The sequence below is a fragment of the Betta splendens genome, chromosome 3, assembly GCF_900634795.4.
Source record: "Betta splendens chromosome 3, fBetSpl5.4, whole genome shotgun sequence".
In the NCBI taxonomy this organism is placed as follows: domain Eukaryota; kingdom Metazoa; phylum Chordata; class Actinopteri; order Anabantiformes; family Osphronemidae; genus Betta; species Betta splendens.
The window spans coordinates 5647247-5668544 of record NC_040883.2 but is presented as its reverse complement, the minus strand read 5'-3'; the positions used below and the strand labels follow the sequence as shown (position 1 = coordinate 5668544).

Here is a 21298-nt window from a genome sequence, read left to right as displayed (position 1 = left end):
TGTAAAGAATCAGAGATTAGATCAGAGAAGATTGTTTTATGCTTATTTTATGTTACATACAATACTAAATCAGGTACAATGATACCAATTGAATAACAAAAAAATACACAAACTATACTTTTAAAACAATCAAAAATATTTGGATGTGCTTTTTTATTCATAACAGTTCTTAGAACATTTCTAACAACAAATAACAGTTACAGAACACATGAAGTTTTTAAAAGCATTTCTTAATCATACCATATAACAGCTGCTAAAGAATGAGGTACAGCCAACTACATCCTGCAGAACCCTATGAAAAAAGTTTCACCAAAACAATACTTTAGTTGCTCATCAAGCACCAGCGACTGGAAGGAAAGAGAGGAGCACAGCAACTAAGGCAGCGACGATCAGGAGGTCCAGGAGCAGTGAGGCGAGGGGGGCGCTCCGGGGTTTCTTCCCGTGGCCCCTGCTCCTGAACCACCGCACGACCTCGTCCAGGTCGTGCTCCCGGGGCTCGTAGCCCAGCTCCGCCTTGGCTTTGGCCACGCTGAAGTAGTGCGTCACGCCCGTCTTGTACACCTCCGTGCGCGTCAGCAGCGGCTGGAAATTGTAGAAGGGGCCGACGAGGCGGTGAATCAACTCCGTCAGGAAGGCCAGGAAGTACACGAGGGAGACGGGGAGTCGCGTTGTGGGGAAGGCATAGCCCAAACCCTCTACCAGAGGGCGGAAAAATTCAAAGTTATTGACGGGCCTGCCGTCGGAGATGAAGTAGGCCTGGCCCGCAGAGCAGTGCTGCCTCTCCGGGGCCAGAGCCTGTGCAGCCAGCTGGTGTGCCGACACCAGGTTGTCCACGTGGACGAACTCCACCAGGCTGCTGGGCTTCCCGTACACAAACCGAAAGAGCCCCTTCTCTATGTAGCCGACCACTCTGGGGAGGTGCCTCTGCTCCCCTGGCCCATAGATGCCTGCTGGACGCAGTGCACAAGTCCTCAGCAGCCCAGATCCGCCCCTCAGCGCCGTGCCGTCCGCCTGCAGCACTGCCATCTCTGCCAGGGACTTCGTCCTGGAGTAGTGGTCGGGGTGGAGGTGGAGCGGGAGGTAGGGGAGGCGCTCGTCTCCGTTCTCGATCACTTGGCCACCGAATACCACGTTGAAGGTGCTGGTGTAGACCAGCCGGGACACCCGGCGCGCCACGCAGGCCTTCAGGACGTTCCGCGTGCCGCCGACGTTCACGGCTTCGATCAGACGGCGGTTCAGCTGCTCCCTGCCGGACATGCCGTAGGAGGCGATGTGGAAGACGCAGTCCACGCCTGCGACGGCCTCCTCCACCTGAGCGTAGTCACGGACGTCACCCTGCACAAACAGAATGCCCTCCGGCGTGTCCTGGCTTGGAGGAGCTCTATCAAACAGGATGACTTTGGCTCCTTCTTTAAAGAGTGAGCATGCCAGTCTGCAAGAAGAAAATACATTAATAATGATTAGTCTCACCATGAAACTCCATACCAGTCTCCAGTTTGAGCTAGATGACGTTGAAAACATAAATGCATGCATGTCTGCTTTCAGAATGGATTATAGAGGTATAACTGGTGCAACATCGCCACCTTGCGGTGGGTGAGGTAACTACAAACACGAGGAGGAGCATATGTTCTTACCGATACCCGAAGTAGCCGCAGCCTCCAGTTATCAAAAACGTGTCTCTGCGTGCGCTCTCCATTGCAGCATGCGGAATCTGTGCATGAAAGAAGAGGTTAAATGAATTGCTGGGAAAGCAGGAGTGAGTTATTAAAGTACAGAGAAAAACACAAAACATCCATATTTAAAATGTTACGAAACTGTTGTTGCCTAACGCTGAGTCCTGCAGGTTGGGTCACCGACCGTGGAGGCAAATCTAGTTTCAGGTTAGTCATTTACGTGCGTGGACGAGTGAAGTGCGAGAGAGCGCGCATGGCGCCGCCCCGCTTCCACGCGTTTCAGGTTTACACTATGCAGCAATGCGCTCATTCGTCCAAGCGGCGAGTCGAGGGTCAGTAAGGACGCTAACACTGGGAACTGTGGATACTACGTACCAAGCTCAACACCAGAGATGGGAACCAGTGAACAGTGTGTGGCGCACCAGTAGTCGTGGTGTGTGTGTGTGTGTGTGTGTGTGTGTGTGTGTGTGTGTGTGTGAGAGAGAGAGAGAGAGACGTGTGTGAGCCTCTACCGTCTGCACTTCCTTAGTCGGTGCTTTACGTCATTTGTTACGTAACTTACGTAAAACGAGTGAGAAATACAGGGGCACATTACAAGTCTTTACAAAATACCTACGTAAAGTCTGGAGGTTTGTCAAAGGACTAATTTTTTACCCACATACGGTGTTGTGTTTTTACTTAAATAACAATTCTTTTCACGAGTAATTGTGAACCACGACCGCATTTTTAATTTCTGTATTCACATTGAGGCTTTTATTTTGAAAGTTGTTTCACACTCTACAGACTTCCAAATCCATATATGCTTAATACAACTTTGTAAAATGTTAAACATTTTGGGCAAATATTATAAATGTACACAATTGCTTCCTTTAAAAAATAAATAGGTTCAAACATAAGTGTTGAATATATCATTTAATTTGTTTTTTATGCAACTGTCGTTTTTTAAACCAGTCACATCTGATGTGAGTTCCTAAGTTACAAACCCAATGACTAACTTGGTGATTTATACAGAATAAAATGTATTTGTACAGGCAAACCGCATAGTCAGGATGACGTCTGCTCTGTCCATGAGTGTAGCAGCCGTGGAGCAACACTTATTGACAAGAGACCAAATAAATCATCAACTATCCAACACAGACTTTTTTGTTGACCTAGGAGTTTCAGTCCATTCTATAGCTGCTTGAGGTTCTCACAGTTTTACAGAACACGTCAGCACACTGGGACACTGAAGAATTCCAATGTTTGGATCCTTATTCTGTGTTAAAGTACGACTTCACACTTAATCATAGTGTCAACAGTTTTTCTGGTTTTAAATGGTGCTGCAAATCACTGAAGATAATAATGATAATGGATTTATTATCATATAAAATAAAAAAATGTTTAGTTTAGCAAAATATCGCGTTCAGTTTAGTTAATTTAGTCGGTGTTAGATGTAAGGTCATGTGACAGACTACAAACTTTATAAAATACGTTGATAAGCCTAAGTAACTCAGAAACCAGCGAACGACTCAGTCCAAGAACTTTAACCGCACTTTATCTTAGCCCGCACCAACCGGAAGTTCAAGTCCAGAGAGAGGAAATAGAAATAGCGTAAAGAGGCGGTTTAACAGCCAGAAAGCGTTTGCGCAGTTACTTTCGCTTCGAAGAGAAGAGTGGCGCTCCAGAAGTTCCTCACAATTCACAGTTCATATGAAATTTTTGCTGTCAAACTATATATAAGGTAAGGTTGAATAGTTCTCTTTGTATTTTCTTGTTTTGAAATAGACATATTGCATCAAACAATTCTGACATTCGATCATATATGTGAAAAATATGAAAAAATGTTGATTATATCAGTTTGCAGAATGCACCAAAACACCACGTTTGATTAAGCAAAACAACAGCAGGATTAATCATTAAAATCATATAAAACATGTAAACTATATCTATAAGGCTAATGCTCACAAACAAATGAAAATAATATTTACTGAAAATAAATGTATCTTATTTAAATGTGTCCTTTCCAGGAAAGATGAATTTGGATGAGTACTTCAGGAGGATTGGTTTCAATGGCTCCTACAGCAAACTGGATCTTGCAACCCTGAAGCTGATCCACAAGCAACACGTGATGTCACTCCCATTTGAAAACCTCAGCATTCACTGTGGTGAGAGGATCACTACGGATCTGGAGGTCATATATGATAAGATTGTGAGGAACAGTCGTGGGGGTTGGTGTCTGGAGAACAACTCTCTGTTCGGCTGGGTCCTGAGAGAAATGGGCTACGACACCGTGACCCTGGGCGCTAAGGTTGTCATAGACGCTGCCAATGGCTGCGGCCCCAGTGACAATCACCTCATCAACAAGGTGGTCATCGATGGAAAGTCTTACATAGCAGATGTCAGCTTTGGAATGTCTTCCCAAGTGTGGGAGCCTCTGGAGCTGGTCTCTGGGAAGGACCAACCTCAGGCAGCGGGCATCTTCCGTCTTATTGACCAGGGGGGCGTGTGGGTGCTGGAGAAGACGAGCAGAAAACCAAAGCTTGTCAACCCAGAATTTAACAAATTAGACCTGGTGAACCGGAAGGAAAAAAAGGAGATCTACTGCTTCACCTTGACGCCTGTGGAGGTTGATCACTTCTACGAGATATCGCACCAACTTCAGACAGACCCCAACTCACTGTTCACCAACAAGTCCATCTGCTCTTTGCAGACGCCCACAGGTTTTCGAGGGCTCGTCGGTTGGACCTACAGCGAGGTCACGTACAAACCAGAGGAGGGGATTGATGTTATAGACATGAGGGACATATCAGATGATGAAATAGATCAAACTCTGAGGGAAAAGTTCAACGTAAAACTGCAGAACAAACTGCAGCCTGTGAACAAAAAAGTATCCTACACCATCTGAACAACGTCTTGTTCAAAGTGCTAGTAATTGTCCTGAATTATTGCAACCTGATTTTTAAAACATTCATTAACAAATGTTATCCATATTTTCTATTTGTATATGAAGTTTTCAGTCATGTTATTATGACAGAAAGGACTAAAAGTAATGAATGTATTGTCATTGTATTAATTGCCACATTTAGGAAACTGGACATTATTTGTCCAGTTTCCTGGACAAATAATGAAGGATTGTGTTTAAATAAAGTCATAATGACAACAGAACATAATGACAACAGAACATAATGGGAACTTTATAGTTTGGAAAATAAAAATAAATCAGTACCCTAAAACAGACTCTCAAATCATTTGTTAATCGATCATGATCATTCTATTCCATTCATCTACACCTTATTTTAGTGAATTAATTTATTAACATGAGCATTTCAGCCAGAAGGCCCATCACCGTAAGTCAGGTCAAGTAATAATGCATATTTCACTGCTGTTACAGAACATGTGATGCTCTGGAGTGACCTGACCCAAATCTATGACAAACCTGGTAACTTAAACAGAATAAAACCACATCATGGTGTCAGTTGAGCGAGTACAGATGTCTGTCAGGATTCTGCCTGCTCTGCTCTGAGTGCAGCAGATGTTAAGCAACACTTGCACTCATTGACAAGAGGCCAGATAAATCATCAACTATCCAAAGACACAGACTTTATCATTGATTTGTTTTTTTCAGTCCTTCTGCTGCTCACAGTTTTAGAAAACGCAGTTTTATATGGGACAATGTGAAGATTGTCCAGAGCTGTAAGATGAGAAAGACACAGGTCCACTCATTTTGATGTATATGCACCATTAGCTTATGACTTTTAGAGATGATTTTGAAGCAGTTACACCACCATGATTAGTTTAATCTTAACTTCATAAGGTGTGTTACAGTTTTTCTTTAGCCTCAATCATAGTGCTACCGGTTTTTCTATAACTAGGTTGCAAAATGGTGCAAATCACACAGTTATATAACAAAATATTGAGTCTACATTGGATTTTAACTGACCACCTGCACAAAATGAACTTTAAAAAGTTTGTAGTAAGTAGAAATTATCTTAATAAGTAACAATGGTAAGATTATTAACATTAACCTGCATCAAAGTGGTTAATTTTAAACGCCAGTGCTTATGTGGCAGCCATAAAAACACAGCGTCGGACAGAAAGCTATTTCTTGCATAACAGCCATTTTAGAAAAAATATGTGTTTTGCTTTGTTTATTCAGTTGATGTCTGTGGAATCGTAAACGGGTCAGGTCACATGATTTCACCTTAAGCGTGGGCGTGACTTCACAGCTTCGACAGAACAGGCACTTAATGAGTTTATGAACTCATCAAGTTCGAAGAGTCGTTAATTCAAAAACGAGCAAACGCACTAAGGTGTGAACCGATCCTCTCTAACAATTTGTACAGGACTTGAACGCGACTTTGATCGGAAGTTTAGGTACAGAAACAGGAAATAGAAATAGCAGAATAAGGTCGTTCAGCACTCAGAAACTTCTGCAAGCTTTTGCTTTAAGGTGACGTGTTGGCGCCAGAGAAAAGCATCAGATTTCACAAAACTGTTTCACTTTCAAACAATATGAAAGGTAAGTTAAATAGTTCTCTTGTATTGTAGGTGCACGTTCTAATAGTTTGATTTCCCCACCAGAGTAAAAGCTGGGAAAACGAGAAAACGAGTCGTTTTCTCGAGCTTAAAACAGTGTTTTGAAAACCAGACAAATAAATGGATTTATAGCCGTTTCCCGTTTCCTCGTTTTGAGGAAAAAACGGAAAAAAGAAAACCAGTCGTTTTCTTGTTCTCCCAGCTTTTACTCTGGTGGGGAAATCCAACTGTTGACACGTACACGGACCAGGGTCCTTATTTTGAGGACAATTTGTGACATTTGATCATGTGTCAATCTGTATGTTAGTGAACAAAACAAAGTGGTATTTTATTTAAGTTTGCTTTAAAGCACTGTATTTTCCAGGAAAGATGAATTTGGATGAGTACTTCAGGCGGATTGGTTTCCATGGCTCCTACAGCAAACTGGATCTTGCAACCCTGAAGCTGATCCACAAGCAACACGTCATGTCACTCCCATTTGAAAACCTCAGCGTTCACTGTGGTGATAAGATCACTATGGACCTGGAGGTCATTTATGATAAGATTGTGAGGAACAGTCGCGGGGGTTGCTGTTTGGAGAACAATTCTCTCTTCGGCTGGGTCCTGAGAGAAATGGGCTACGACACCGTGACCCTGGGCGCTAGGGTTGACATAGATGGCTGCGGTTCCACTGACAATCACCTTGTCAACAAGGTGGTCATCGATGGAAAGTCTTACATAGCAGATGTCAGCTATGGAATGTCTTTCCAAGTGCGGGAGCCTCTGGAGCTGGTCTCTGGGAAGGACCAACCTCAGGCAGCGGGCATCTTCCGTCTTATTGACCAGGGGGACGTGTGGGTGCTGGAGAAGACAAGCAGAAAACCGAAGCTTGTCAACCCAGAATTTAACAAATTAAACCTGGTGAACAGGGATGAAACAAAAGAGATCTACCGCTTCAGCTTGACACCTGTGGAGGTTGATCACTTCTTTGAAATATGCCACTTTCTTCAGACAGACCCCAACTCACTTTTTATCAACAAGTCCATCTGCTCTTTGCAGACACCCACAGGTTTTCGAGGGCTCATTGGCTGGACCTACAGCGAGGTCACGTACAAACCAGAGGAGGGGATTGATGTTATAGACATAAGGGATATATCAGATGATGAAATAGATCAAACTCTGAAGGAAAAGTTCAACATAAAACTGCAGAACAAACTGCAGCCTGTGAACAACAAAACATGCTTCACCATCTGAACAATGTCTTGTTTAAAGTGCTAGTAGTTGTCCTGAATTTTGGCAACCTGATTTTTAAAACATTCATTAACAAAGGTTATCAGTACTTTCCATTTGTATATGAAAAAGTCAGTTTTCTGGTTATGTTATGACAGAAAGGACTAAAAATAATGAATGAATGTATTGTCATTGTATTAATTGTGTTATTGATACAGTTTCCTGAAAACATAATGAAGTATTGTGTTTAAATAAAGTCATAATAAGTCATAATGAATTCATAATAACAACATAACATAATGGAAACTTTATAGTTTGGAAAATAAAAATAAATCAGTACCCTAAAACAGACTCTCAAATCATTTGTTAATCGATCATGATCATTCTATTCCATTCGTCTACACCTTATTTTAGTGAATTAATTTATTAACATGAGCATTTCAGCCAGAAGGCCCATCACCGTAAGTCAGGTCAAGTAATAATGCATATTTCACTGCTGTTACAGAACATGTGATGCTCTGGAGTGACCTGACCCAAATCTATGACAAACCTGGTAACTTAAACAGAATAAAACCACATCATGGTGTCAGTTAAGCTAGTACAGATGTCTGTCAGGATTCTGCCTGCTCTGCTCTGAGTGCAGCAGATGTTAAGCAACACTTGCACTCATTGACAAGAGGCCAGATAAATCATCAACTATCCAAAGACACAGACTTTATCATTGATTTGTTTTTTTCAGTCCTTCTGCTGCTCACAGTTTTAGAAAACACAGTTTTATATGGGATAGTGGGAAATTTATCCAGAGCTGTAAAATGAGTCAGACACAGGTCCACTTATTTTGATGTATATGCACTATTAGCGTATGACTTTTAGAGATGATTTTGAAGCCGTTACACCACCATGATTAGTTTAATCTTAACGTCATAAGATGTGTTACAGTTTTTCTTTAGCCTCAATCACAGTGCTACCGGTTTTTCTATAACTAGGTTGCAAAATGGTGCAAATCACACAGTTATATAACAAAATATTCAGTCTACATAGGATTTTAACTGACCACCTGCACAAAATGAACTTTAAAAAGTTTGTAGTAACTAGAAATATGTCAATAAGTAACAACCGTAAGATTATTAACAGTAACCTGCATCAAAGTGGTTAATTTTAAACGCCAGTGCTTATGTGGCAGCCATAAAAACGATGCTCTGCTGGAAAACAGCGTCGAGCAGAAAGCTATTTCTTGCTTAACAACTATTTAAGCAAAAATGTGTTTTGCTTTGGTTTATTCAGTGGATATCTGTGGAATCGTAAGCGGGTCAGGTCATGTGATTTCACCATAAGTGTGGACGTGACTTCACAGCTTTGACAGACCAGGCACTTAATGAGTTTATGAACTCATCAAGTTCAAAGAGTCGTTCATTCAGCAACGAGCAAACGTACAAAGGCGTGAACCGATCCTGACAATTTGTACAGGACTTGAACGCGACTTTGACCGGAAGTTTGGGTACAGAAACAGGAAATAGAAATAGCAAAATAAGGCTGTTCAGCACTCAGAAACTTCTGCAAGCTATTGGGTTAAGGTGACGTTTTGGCACCAGAGAAAATCATCAAATTTCACAAAACTGTTTCACTTTCAAACAATATGAAAGGTAAGTTAAATAGTTCTCTTGTATTGTAGGTCGGTGTACGTTCTAACAGTTTGATTTCCCCACCAGAGTAAAAGCTGTTTTCTCGTTTTCCGTTTTTCCTCAAATCGAGAAAACAGGAAACGGTTTTAAATCCGTGTATTTATCTGGTTTTGAAAACATCGTTTTCAGCTCGTTTATTCGTTTTTAACACGCTGCTTTGATGAAACGACTCGTTTTCTGGTTTTCCTAGCTTTTACTCTGGTGGGGAATATCAAACTGTTAAAACGTACACGGACCGTTTTCTCGTTTCTCGTTATATAAGTGACAAACGGAATTTAAACGACTCGTTTTCTCGTTCTCCCAGTTTTTACTCTGGTGGGGAAATCAAACTGTTAGAACGTATACGGAGCATTGTCCTTATTTGAGGACCATTTGTGACATTTGATCATTTGTCAATCTGTATGTTAGTGAACAAAACAAAGTGGTATTTTTTTAAGTTTGCTTTAAAGCACTGTATTTTCCAGGAAAGATGAATTTGGATGAGTACTTCAAGAGGATTGGTTTCCATGGCTCCTACAGCAAACCGGATCTTGCAACCCTGAAGCTGATCCACAAGCAACACGTCATGTCAGTTCCATTTGAAAACCTCAGTGTTCACTGTGGTGAGAAGATCACTATGGACCTGGAGATGATTTTCAACAAGGTTGTGAGGAACAATCGTGGGGGTTGGTGTATGGAGATAAACCTTCTGCTTGGTTGGGTTCTGAGAGAAATGGGCTACGACACTGTGACCCTGGCCTGCAGAGTTTTCCGCACCTCTGTCAATGACTATGGGCCAAAGGACACTCACCTTGTGAGCAAGGTGGTCATCGATGGAAAGTCTTACATAGCAGATGTCAGCTATGGAGTGTCTTCCCAAGTGTGGGAGCCTCTGGAGCTGGTCTCTGGAAAGGACCAACCTCAGGCAGCGGGCATCTTCCGTCTTATTGACCAGGGGGGCCTGTGGGTGCTGGAGAAGACGAGCAGAAAACCTAAGCTTGTCAACCCAGAATTTAACAAATTAAACCTGGTGAACAGAGACGAAACAAAGCAGCTCTATCGCTTCACCTTGACGCCTGTTGAGGATGCTGTGGCTTATTTTTCTGACACATGCCACATACTTCAGACAAGTCCTGACGTCATGTTCACCAACAAGTCCATCTGCTCTTTGCAGATGCCCACAGGTTTCCGAGCGCTCTTCGGCTGGACCTACAGCGAGGTCACCTACAAACCAGAGGAAGGGATTGATGTCTTTGATATGAGGAACATATCAGATGATGAAATAGATCATATTCTGATGGAAAAATTCAACATAAAACTGCAGAACAAACTGCGGCCTGTGAACAACACAATATGTTACACACTCTAAACATCTTGCTTTAAGAGCTAATTGTCTAGAATTATCGGAGCAAAAATTATTTACTTCATTTTAGACCCCAGGTGTGAATGGCTCAAAAAAATAGACTTGAATAGACTTGAACCCAAACTGTTTGGACCACACCTGACATGCTGGGGTCTAAATAGTTTAATGTGTAACTATTGTTTATCTTTAACTCGGTAACTCCAAAGTTTCATGAAATGAAGAAGCAAAGAATTGCAGTGTCACTACTATATTAGTATTAGTATTTGCATTTAATATTGATATCTTACTAAATCAATGTATAAATCTAAACTATTTTGCCAAATATATGTGACAAAATGAAAGTTCATTGCTTTCACAAAAGTGTGTCTGAACTGAAGTGTTTGAAAAGTTTATGGATCAACTGCTTGTAATGTGTTTTATCCCAATAAAAGTGAGTGTAATATTGAAACTTGCGTTAGTGTTGCTTGCTCAATGCGAGTTGTACCTTCAAACGGCGCCATCTAGCGTCACTAGACCACTAGCTTAACAAGGGTAGGGGCCCAGACTCCGTCTCTGTGTTCCGCCCTCCGTCAGAGGTTCAACCAATCAAGTGAGACGCAGGTCATTGTGGATTGGTCTGAACGGGCTGTCGGTCAACTGACAGGAAGTGGAGGAATAGCAAGCCGCAGGCTGTTGGGACGAGCAGACATGAATTCTCTTGAACAGGCCGAAGGTAATAGGCACGCAAACCGACTTTAATTGTATATTCTGTAGCTGTCGTTAGGTTTTGTAGTTATATTCACCTACAGACACAGCGACAGTTAAGACGTCATTACAGAAAGCAGCGTTACACGAGCTAACGCGTGTGTTTACCATACAAAGACTGTTTGCTAGCTTAAACCAGACTGTAACTGTACTAACTAGATAACGTTAACGTGTATACCGGTGTAAAGTTTCAGAAATTGCTGCCAGCTACGTTATATCTATAGCCAAAGTGTTTGTGCTCATTTTGTGGCGTATACTTGTTTGTAAATTGTGTTTTTGCTGTTTGTAGTTTTCTGTGTTTATATAATAGTTTTAGGTTTTGTCCAAACTCATATATATAATTACAAACTAAGACGTGTAGAGATTGCCTCAATGAAGTTGCCTGCTTGTCACAGACATCTAATGTGTACTAAGGAGCTTGGTCTTGTTTCAGACCTCAAGGCCTTTGAGAGGAGACTGACAGAGTATGTCTCCTGTTTGCAACCTGCAACTGGCCGGTGGAGAAGTAAGGGGTTGTAGTTCTTTTTCCCAAGTATTTTTCATCTGACAAATATAGTTGATTTACTTTTACTTGAACTGCAGTTGACAAAAAAGAACCAGGTTAATTGAACCTTAAACTAGGCTTACCTTTTGGGGTTTAATAGTCAAAGCAACACAGCTGTTGCACAGGAAGAAGCAAAACAATGCATGCAGTAATATTCTGTTGTTGCTATATTTGAATTTCCTTGCATCACTTTTTTAAAATAAATTACTTATCGTATAAAACCTAAAGCCTACACAAAGGTGATTAATCCTGTAAAACTGTGAGATTGACTTCATTGTTTTTCTCTGTCATCGCTGCTTTGTCTAACATTTTTAGTCACATCACATATTCTTCATCATCTGACAAGACCATTAAAATAATACTGCACTATGGAGTGTATACGAGATGGATTTTCTGTTTCTTGTTTTGTTCTACTAATGTGATCATATTGGTTAAAGTTCACCCAGTACCACATAATGCTTTGCTGTTCTGCAGGTATCACAGCTAATTAATCTAGTATAGTTGTTGTGGTATTGCTTTTAATTACAAATGCTTCTACGTGTATGTATTCTTAGCGCAATCAAAACAAAAATTTGCTTCACTAAACACTTCATAACACTAGGTGCCTAATATTGACTGAACGGTGCCCTAATGTTCAGTTTCAGTGGAACTCTAGTTTAAAATCCTCATGGCACAGGGTCCTTTTATGACTAATGCAGACCATATGTGTTCGAACGTATTTCATTTTGCTGATGTTTTTTGTTTTAGTGATTCTAATTGTGGTGTCTGTGTGTACCGCCACTGGGGCTTGGAACTGGTTAATAGACCCTGACACACAGAAGGTATGTATTTTTTAATCTCGTTGTAAAAAATGGCAGAGAGACGCAACAGACTGTGCAGCACTTGTCCAGTCTTTCATCTTTAGCCAATTGTCTTAGATTGGTTATTACACTGGTAATGGGCTAACTCAAACACAGATTCCTAGAAACACACTGAATGAGGTTATTGACACCATGTTCCACTATACTACCTAAAAGATATCTTAAAGTTGTGTTAGCAATATTAGGACTGATGTAACTTGATCTTTTTTTTTAATCCAGGTCTCCTTCTTTTCATCACTGTGGAATCATCCCTTCTTCACCATCAGCTGTGTCACTCTAATAGCTCTCTTCTTTGCTGGAATACACAAACGAGTTGTAGCGCCATCAATGTATCCTTTTCTGTATTGTGATTCATATAAAATAGTATGTTCTGTAGGCTTTTTAGCATGCTAATTCAGTTTCAATTTATGCTAATTCAGTATGTCTAATTCAGTTTTGTCATATTTTCTGAGCTGTTTGTTTCACATCTTTGACCATTGAACTCAGCATTGCTGCCCGCTGTCGGACCGTTTTAGCAGAATACAATATGTCCTGTGATGACGTGAGTTATATTAACGCTTTCTGTTTGTTTAAGACTGATTTTATTTCTGTACGAATGTTAAAACTTGTCTTATTTGTTGCTTTGTTGCTGCAGACGGGGAAACTTATCCTAAAACCACGACCAAACATCCAGTAACAAGAAGCTTGTGCAGGCTACTCATTGGAGCTGCTCACATAATCTTTATATGACGTGATATATATTTTACTCATTAAATGCGAGTTAAGATGTTTAGTTATGTTTCTGATGTTGGGCATGAATTTTATCTAAATGTTTCTATTTTTAATGTTATTTACCTAATAAATCCTCAAGATGTGAAATTGTTTACTCTTTTCATTTATATTATTCCCATTACACGTAAAGCCAGTGCTTATCACTTATTTGTATTTTTGCAAAGATCTGAAGTGTGTTGCGTTTCTTAGTTTTGCGACAGCTCTCTCTGCTTTACGTTAGCAGCTGACGCTTTACGGCAGGGAGCAATCTTCCACATGGCCTTCACCAACAAGACGGACACGGCGCTGTGTGTTTGAGGGTTTGAAGCGAACGCCGAGGTGTGGACGAGGCCGTGACATAATAGGCACTTTAATAGGATTTTTTTTTAAAAATGGGTAAAAGCAAAACCACTAAATTTAGACGTCAGCAGTTCAACGCGGTTGGTTTGCCGGTAAACGCTGTAAAGGAAGCGGACGATGAAGCGGACGAGGGTGATGACGGTTGTCCAGCTGCGGAGTTGCTGGAGAAAGTACGAACACAGTCTAGTTTTTCCACCACTAAAACGCCCCTTGACTTGTTATTTCGGTAATGTTTAAACTGAAGTAATAGTTAGCGGATAGGGAGACATTTGGACAATAAACAGATGTTACTACAATGATCTCAAAGCTACCTGCAGACAAGGATCAAGTTCTGTCTGCGCTCACACTGTTCAACGGCTGTGATATTGTTGTAAAAGGATATTTCAAGTTAGTAATCACATTAGTTTATAGTCCGAAGTTAAATTACACGTGTTTCTATTGTACTAGTGATAGGTGGAGTGTTGTAATGTGTTATATTTCTGTAGTTGCAGAGTCCGAATGCAGACGTCCGCGAGTTTGCGTGTGCCAGCATTTCTCGGGTGGTGCAGCAGAGCCACACCATCCCTGCTTTCATCCAGAGGGATGCTGTGAGGCGCCTGGGGCCCATGGTGCTGGACCGCAGCTTTGCAGTCAGGGAGACTGCCACAGGAGCGCTCAGGTGAGCCAGTAACCCTTGGCTGTTGCTGAAGTCTGGATGCAATGACTCAACTTCCAGGCAATCCCACCTGGATGACTGGGAATCCTCAACAGATGTTGCTCACACCAGCAACACCCAGTCAGGCCCCGCAACACTGTTTCACGTAATTTATGTGTGTGAAATATATGTTGAAAAAAATGAAATAATATGTTCAGTATGTGTTTGCCTCTTATCCAGTCAGGTGTAAATCAAACTTGTACAGATTAAAAAATGTCATACTAGTACTGTATAGTACGTAGTACTGGCAGACCGTTAGCAGAGATCTAGTTGCAAGTTTAGGCTGTGTGTGATCACTGAATGCAAACAGCAGAGAGAGAGAGAAATATGTGGTTTGTTCAAATTCAACTTTCAGAGATGAGATGTATAATAATATTAGTAAATAATAATAACTGTACTCTCTACTGTATATAGTCTGTACATAAGTTCTGTACATAACTGAATCTTTTAAATTTGAATTGTTTGTATTTTTATGTTGAGATGCACCACCTGCCAACACCAAGTCAAATTCTATGTTCTGTAAAGTGCTCCCTACAGGACCTGGCAATAAAGCTTTTCTTTTTCTCATTCTGATAATAATAACAACATGCTATCTTAAAATATGCTGGTCCGATGTTTCAGACTGATATTGCAAAGCATTAGGTCAAAAAACCTATGCAAAAATATAAAATCAAAATCATAATTTACTTAAACCATCAAACAAACAAACAGATAAAAAATTTCTGAGACATAAAGTGTTCCAGCAATATGCAATAACAAATGAGTTTATGTTGCTAATTTACTTCTGCAGGGGGCGCTCTACTACAATACAAGTCTTGTCCTTATAAAGAAAGACGATTTCATTATGTTTTAGTTATTTAGTGGTTTCTATTATATTTGTGATTGTATAATTCTTTTGATGTTTTTTTATGAAAAACATGGCACATTTGCTTGTGACATTGACATTCTGATTTCTTCTACCTCCAATGAAGTCTCTTTAAACACACCTGCCTATTGGCTGCTTATAAACAGTCACTGCTCTCCCACTCACTCTCAAACACAAACCGCATCTCTGACGGTGATTCTCCTCTGACTCACGAAGTGCTTGTGCCCGACAGGAATCTGAGTGCATGCGGCGGTCAGGAGGTGTGCGAGGACATGGTGAAGCACGACGTCATGACTCCACTGACAGCACTGCTTAGAGAGGTGAGACTCCTCCGCTGCTTTTAGCTCACCACATCACTTCAGTTTGTCCTCATCAGCAGCTGTTACAGCAGCAATTAACTCTCATTCCAGGGCAAAAAGTTTAGTGACTTTTAAAAAAAATGACTGCACCCACACCAAATCCAATTCAACTAATTTAAGCTTGCTCTTGACCTATGGGCGACATTGCTGCTTCCTGAGCTGGGACGGTTATGAAATATGCCATAACTTACAACGTGGCATTGTTTTCTTTCCAGTGCTGTGCTGGTTTTGAGGGTGCTGCTCTGCCAACGAAAAATGCGGTGGAAGATGTGGCCAATGAGGCTGTGAACTTACTGTGGAATCTATGGTGAGCCGGGGTCGTCCAAGCAAGTAGACAGCTGACAGCCGTGGGTTTTAACTAATGTGCAACTTTTTCTTATTTTACATGAATCTCCTGCCAGTGAGAGCAGCAACCAGGCACTGTCTGTGTTTAACAAAGCGGGTCTGCTGGATGTGGTTGTCCAGTGTCTGGAGAGACACCCACACAACATGGGACTGGCCATATCTGCTGGTAGGACTACTCCACTGCGCACTGGTTGCGATATTTGATTTCCTGTTTGTGTTAGGGTTACAGGGGTCCTGAAGCCTATCACAGCTATCACTGCGTGAGAGGATAGTACACGCTGGACAGGTCTAATGTACCACGTTAGCCAAATTAAACATCCTTGTAGTACATATGTATCTCAATCTGTGTCCCAGTGACTCCACTGGTAAACATCTGAAATTGTTAGTGTAATTATTAGGTTGATCTTTTGATAAAAAGCAACAATACAGCTCACGTACCTCATTTAGTTTGTATATTTTCAAATATCGGGACAATCAGGACACGAGTAAACTTGGCTCTGGATTCTGGTGGAAGAGGTTTATGGGAGATTAACCAAAGCATTTTTGCATTTTTCTAATTATTGATTTTAGTGGAAAGAAAAGAAGGAAAGATAGGGAGTAAAGGTATAATATGCAAGTGACTGATGACTGCCTGACCAGGAAACACAGTGACTAAAATACATTCTGAAGTGTGTGTGCAGTATTTGTTAATCCTTGAGTAAATTCTTCTCTATGTACGAATTGAGGTTTTAGAGAGTGGGAATCTAGCACGTGGTGGGAATCCCCCATTATTAAAAGGCCTCTCCTCTTTATGTACTCATAGCCCACTGTTTGCACACTGTGACTGAGGATAACCCTGAACTGCTCTGTAGCATGAACACTGCGGTGCTGGGAGCCCTGGAGAATGTGCTGTTGTCATCTGAGGCCGACATGCCACACATTCTCCTCAGGACACTGGCTGCAGGTACATTTTAACACTTGTCGCTTTTTTGGTTCTGAGTTTTTTTCCAAACTGTTACTTCAGTCATTGCATAATTGATAGTGACATTAACATGTCTGTAGGCAGATGTATCTTCCAAATTTAGGGGACACGCACTGTAATTAATTAATACTGTGACTCTAATCTTTTTATAATTGCCTTCCTAAGTCTTAACTCTGTCTACTGTGGTGCTCAGGGACACTGTGGAACATGAAGGGCAGTCTCCCTGCTGCCCGTCAGACCGAGACCATCAATGCTGTGGTGGCCACCTTGTCACAGTGTTTGGATCTAGATGCAGGTACTATTATACCTGATCTAAGAAAAGCAGAAGAGGTTCGTGACAGAAACACACCAGCTGCAACAGACACAGAAGACCAGACTGCAGGAGTCCTCGCTGTGGAGGAGATGGATGAAGAGGAGGAAGCGCCTAAGGAGAAGCAGAATGGAAAGTCTGCAAAGGCTGATAACGACTTCTCTGATCTCTTGCCTGTTAGTAGTTTTCCTCATGTGGTTTCTTTTGCAAATCAAGTCGTAATTATCTTATTGTAGGTAATTATTGGTATCTGTCCGTCTTTTTTTAAAAATACTCAAGTGCAGCCAGTGTCTGTTGCAAGGCAGCAACACAGTTTTGTCTTTTGTATGCACATGTTAAGGGCAGGTGAGAAAGTAGTGTCATGAGTCATCCTGGAGTGTGAGCCAGACTGACAGAGCAGACAAACTGTCTGGTTCGGAGAAGCAGACTAGGGATGTGCAGCAGGGTTCAGCTAGGGACCAGCTTGCATTCCCCTGCATGTTGACAGTCCCCACGACTGACCTCTATGGGACTGAGTTGTCCCTCTCAGCTCAGTCACAGCCAGAGCCCCAGTATTGGAGTTGACATTGATGGTGGCATTCCCATAGTTTGGGTTCACAATAAAGTTATTACCATGTAATGTATGTTAGGTTTCACTAGCATCACAGTTTGAAGCATGCAGCTGAACTTGTTTGAATGCTACTGCTTAAATGAATCTCATGGCATGTAGCTTTACTCAGACTGGGTGCTAAAAGGGCTAACAGTCATGGTTTTGATAAGCTGTTGACTCACATGGCTGCATGTCTCTGTCCAGAGGGGCAAGGAGGAGCTGAGGGAGGCAACGGCCTTGCTGACAGCCCAGCAGACGTCCTTGGAGATCATCGTCAACATGTGCTGCTCTGATGGTGAGTGTTGTGGGCATGGACAGCAGCGCTGACCCCAGGCACTTTTCATCAGCAATATTTCCTGTGACACGGCCACCCAGTATTTGTGTTTGGCTTTCGGAAAACCTGTTACAACAGGAAAAGAGTTGATTCGAGTGGCAAAGTGTACCTTTTGTTGTTCTTGAGCAGCGCTGTGTGTGTTTGCCTGTTAAGACCCGTCCGATGATGAGTGGGAAGAGGAGTCGAGCAGCGATGAAAGCGACTTAGGTCCAGACAGTCTTTGCGAGGGGGTGTCCAGTCTGATGTCCCCCCTGTGTTTGTCAGCTGAGGTTCACGGGGCCCTGATTAGTCACAGCATCCCTGCAAAGGCAAATACCCACCTTCTACAATATCAGTCCACATCATTCAGTAGTTAAAGAATGGTCTAATCAGGCAGTCAACCTGATCCAATGTTTAGTCTGAGCAGACTAAAAGCATTCACCACTACAAACATACACTTACTACATTTATACTGTTAAGATGGTTGCAGTAAAATACTTTATTTTTAAAGGTTCTTCGAAAGACAGAGTTTCCAAGAAAAGAAGCCATGGATGTGTGCTGTGACAATTCCTCGTGGAGAACCCTGATGAAAAAGTAATTCTGATGATCATGATTCATCATCGTGTCTATCTAGAGGATTGCTGACATATCATTGTATGAAATGTCCTTCTGCTTCCTAATGAATGTAAATCTTTTCTTTAGGATGCAGCGTGTGCAGTCTCGGGCTCTGACATGTCTCCATAGCATCCTTTCCAGCATGGACGCAGAGTCTTTAGGAGGACGGATAGCCCTGCAGGATGTAGCGCAGCATTTGTCCAAACTAGTTTTTGGTGCAGCAGGTATCACATTCATGCAGCTTGTTTTTATTGTCAAACTTGGGAACTTAGATTGTCTTTCTAGAATGGAGTAGAATGGAGTAGACCTTCTGCTAATGAGACTTTCCTTCTTTCATGATCAGAGATACCCAAAGAGGAGGAGTTCCTTGAAGCAGTTATCAGTGCCATGCGGTCCCTTCTACAGATGATTGCCTCCAAAAATATCTCTCAGGTACAGAATGGATTATGGATCCAGCTTTTAATTTGAAATATTAGTATTTGTAGGTAAACTTCAGAGATTCAGCAGTTTTTATGGCTCATCTGGGGACGTTTAGTTCTTTGTATAATCTCAGAAGTGCAGGGTTTTCTCAAACTATAGATTCATTCTTTTAGAGCTTTAGGATATTATGCAGCCTGTCCCCAGGCTAACGTTCCCTGGCTGAACCTTGTTGTTTTACTTGCAAACTCGCAAAATGCCCCTTTTCATCTGGATTTCACATTTGTTGACCGATAAAATAAACTGTTGAATAAACACAACTAAATCTAGACTTTGTATTCCTGTCAAAGCTCCACTGCCAATTCACACTAAACAACGTGGACCTTGTTTATTTTCAACAGCTCACTATCTGTGTTTTGTTTCTCCTCAGTGTATGACCCCCCAGCAGCTGATGAGCCTGAGCGAAGCGGCCACACGCTGTGATGTTGTCAGTGTGAGGGTCAACGCTGTCGCCATTCTGGGCATCACTGGCAGCACATTAGCCAAAGAGAAGGGCACTGCCGAAACCCTTCAGGTATGTTCTGCCTCTGTTTTCATTAAGTGATGTGTTTGTTGTAGCTCTAAAAACCTCTGCTTTCACAGATGATTGGAAACGCCTTGCTTGCGGTTGCCACGAGAGATGCCGACCTGGTTGTAAACGGAGAAGCCCTCGACGCCTTGTTTGATGTTTTTGCGGATGGAGACGAGGCAGAAAGAGCTGCTAAAAACATTCAGCTGCTACCTGCACTGAAGTCACTTCAGCCTGTTTTTAAGGCCAAGGTTAGTCTCATTTCATTTGTTTCCTCAACATTTTTCAACCATCCCTGTTTTATTATTAATCCACTCTTGCATGCATTGCACCTTCTCTCAACTATCTCTTGCAACTTTCAATAAGTTGTGGACTTTGATTACTAACAGTACCTTTCTTTTGCTGTTAGATTCGTAAAGAAGGAAGAGGCAAATACAGCCCACAGCAGCTGTGTGTGCTTGACAACATCAAAGTCAACCTGAGAAGATTCATTGGTTATTTGGAGAAGATGGTGAAAAAATAAGGACTTGACTTCTTCACATTCATCAGACAAAGCAGTATGACTGGAGATATTGTATGCTAGCAGACGCATACACTATGGAACATGATGGTCATACCATAAAGTATTTATGTTGATTTCAAAGTTTATATTTTCTAAACTCTATACTGTTTACTTAGATAATTGGAAATTTACTTGAGAAAGAAGAGTTGAAATTTGCTGTATTTGCTGTATGTTGCAGCGAAACAATTTCCCCCACATTTAAGAGATTTTCATTGTGGATTTTGAATATTTCCATGTCTCTTGCTTACATATTGTTAGAGTACGAAAGGTGAGACGCCAAGTTTTGAAATGGATGTTCTTATTTTAGCCACATGTTTTGGCTGATTGTGTTATTATTGCAGTTCTATTGGATCGGATTAGGTAAAAAAGACAAAACTGCTCAAAATTGCTTACTGTTGGTAAAGTATAAATTATATTTCATTGACGATGACAGGCAACATTTTCCTTAAAGAAACTGATTTAGTTCCCCACAAAACTGACTTTTTCAAAATGAGCACATACACTCTACCTCTGCTTGACCTGCACTACGTTCATGCACGGAACAGTAGCTGCTCTAAAGTGTAACCTCTTCTGTGTTCAAGCCACCACTGCAGGAAACCTGTCACTGACACAGGATTGAAATGTGTAAAGATAAAAGGGTTCTCAGATTTTCCACCCGATTCATTATTTATCAAGCTTTGAGTAACTGATTCCCAAATTGGATTCGCAAAACAAAATTGCGAATCACTGATGAAAACATAATGAAAGACGGGAGTGTATGTCATCATGTTATGTAAAAATCCATTTCAAAATAAATACCTAATTGTGGAAAAAAAGCATTTTGTTTGCATTTTATAATTAGTTCCTGTTCTAGTCAGGTGTTACATTTCATCTAAACCTGCTTTTCAGGAAAAAAAATGATTGATAAATGATAAAAAATAAAAGACTGTATCAATCAATACAAAGGGTCATTCATTGATAGGACTTTATATGAAGTCTTATATTTAAGTCTTTATAACTTTTCGAACTGAAGTGCAAGATA

The 21298-nt window shown here is 41.3% G+C and overlaps 6 protein-coding genes and 1 long non-coding RNA gene across 9 annotated transcripts; 5 read left to right on the top strand and 2 right to left on the bottom strand.

Moving 5' to 3' along the window:
• Nucleotides 1–16: 16 nt before the first annotated feature.
• On the bottom strand, nucleotides 17–2223 carry sdr42e1 (short chain dehydrogenase/reductase family 42E, member 1). Of its 3 annotated transcripts, none has more exons than XM_029144599.3 (3): nucleotides 2186–2223; nucleotides 1635–1711; nucleotides 17–1432 (listed from the first exon to the last, which is right to left on the bottom strand). In XM_029144599.3, exons 2-3 carry the CDS (start codon nucleotides 1694–1696, stop codon nucleotides 334–336), a joined length of 1161 nt encoding a protein of 386 aa, XP_029000432.1. In that variant the 5' UTR covers nucleotides 1697–1711; nucleotides 2186–2223; the 3' UTR covers nucleotides 17–333. The 3 variants fall into 3 exon arrangements, with proteins under 3 accessions (XP_029000432.1, XP_029000430.1, XP_029000431.1); XM_029144597.3 differs by lacking the exon at nucleotides 2186–2223 and adding an exon at nucleotides 2049–2162; XM_029144598.3 differs by lacking the exon at nucleotides 2186–2223 and adding an exon at nucleotides 1816–2125.
• A 697-nt stretch (nucleotides 2224–2920) lies between these two features.
• On the top strand, nucleotides 2921–4902 carry LOC114852283 (arylamine N-acetyltransferase, pineal gland isozyme NAT-10-like). The gene is made up of 2 exons (XM_029144600.3): nucleotides 2921–3393; nucleotides 3680–4902. The coding sequence occupies exon 2, from the start codon at nucleotides 3685–3687 to the stop codon at nucleotides 4555–4557; it is 873 nt and encodes a 290-aa protein (XP_029000433.1). The 5' UTR covers nucleotides 2921–3393; nucleotides 3680–3684; the 3' UTR covers nucleotides 4558–4902.
• Nucleotides 4903–5795: 893 nt separating this feature from the next.
• On the top strand, nucleotides 5796–7744 carry LOC114852644 (arylamine N-acetyltransferase, pineal gland isozyme NAT-10-like). Its single transcript, XM_029145184.3, has 2 exons — nucleotides 5796–6171; nucleotides 6553–7744. Exons 1-2 carry the CDS (start codon nucleotides 6165–6167, stop codon nucleotides 7419–7421), a joined length of 876 nt encoding a protein of 291 aa, XP_029001017.1. The 5' UTR covers nucleotides 5796–6164; the 3' UTR covers nucleotides 7422–7744.
• Nucleotides 7745–8627: 883 nt separating this feature from the next.
• On the top strand, nucleotides 8628–10873 carry LOC121201626 (arylamine N-acetyltransferase, pineal gland isozyme NAT-10-like). The gene is made up of 2 exons (XM_029145182.3): nucleotides 8628–9040; nucleotides 9544–10873. The coding sequence occupies exons 1-2, from the start codon at nucleotides 9034–9036 to the stop codon at nucleotides 10425–10427; spliced, it is 891 nt and encodes a 296-aa protein (XP_029001015.1). The 5' UTR covers nucleotides 8628–9033; the 3' UTR covers nucleotides 10428–10873.
• Nucleotides 10874–10899: 26 nt separating this feature from the next.
• Nucleotides 10900–18374, bottom strand: LOC129603915 (uncharacterized). Its single transcript, XR_008694271.1, has 3 exons — nucleotides 18246–18374; nucleotides 17985–18158; nucleotides 10900–11090 (listed from the first exon to the last, which is right to left on the bottom strand). It is a non-coding gene; the product is annotated as an uncharacterized LOC129603915 (long non-coding RNA).
• Nucleotides 11051–13427, top strand: cnep1r1 (CTD nuclear envelope phosphatase 1 regulatory subunit 1). The gene is made up of 6 exons (XM_029145186.3): nucleotides 11051–11133; nucleotides 11599–11670; nucleotides 12457–12530; nucleotides 12789–12898; nucleotides 13056–13110; nucleotides 13204–13427. The coding sequence occupies exons 1-6, from the start codon at nucleotides 11109–11111 to the stop codon at nucleotides 13243–13245; spliced, it is 378 nt and encodes a 125-aa protein (XP_029001019.1). The 5' UTR covers nucleotides 11051–11108; the 3' UTR covers nucleotides 13246–13427.
• On the top strand, nucleotides 13566–20481 carry heatr3 (HEAT repeat containing 3). Its single transcript, XM_029145180.3, has 15 exons — nucleotides 13566–13849; nucleotides 14165–14337; nucleotides 15471–15558; nucleotides 15813–15904; nucleotides 15999–16108; nucleotides 16745–16885; nucleotides 17097–17389; nucleotides 18007–18097; nucleotides 18290–18444; nucleotides 18627–18709; nucleotides 18818–18954; nucleotides 19074–19162; nucleotides 19578–19721; nucleotides 19790–19966; nucleotides 20125–20481. Exons 1-15 carry the CDS (start codon nucleotides 13712–13714, stop codon nucleotides 20236–20238), a joined length of 2025 nt encoding a protein of 674 aa, XP_029001013.1. The 5' UTR covers nucleotides 13566–13711; the 3' UTR covers nucleotides 20239–20481.
• Nucleotides 20482–21298: the final 817 nt, after the last annotated feature.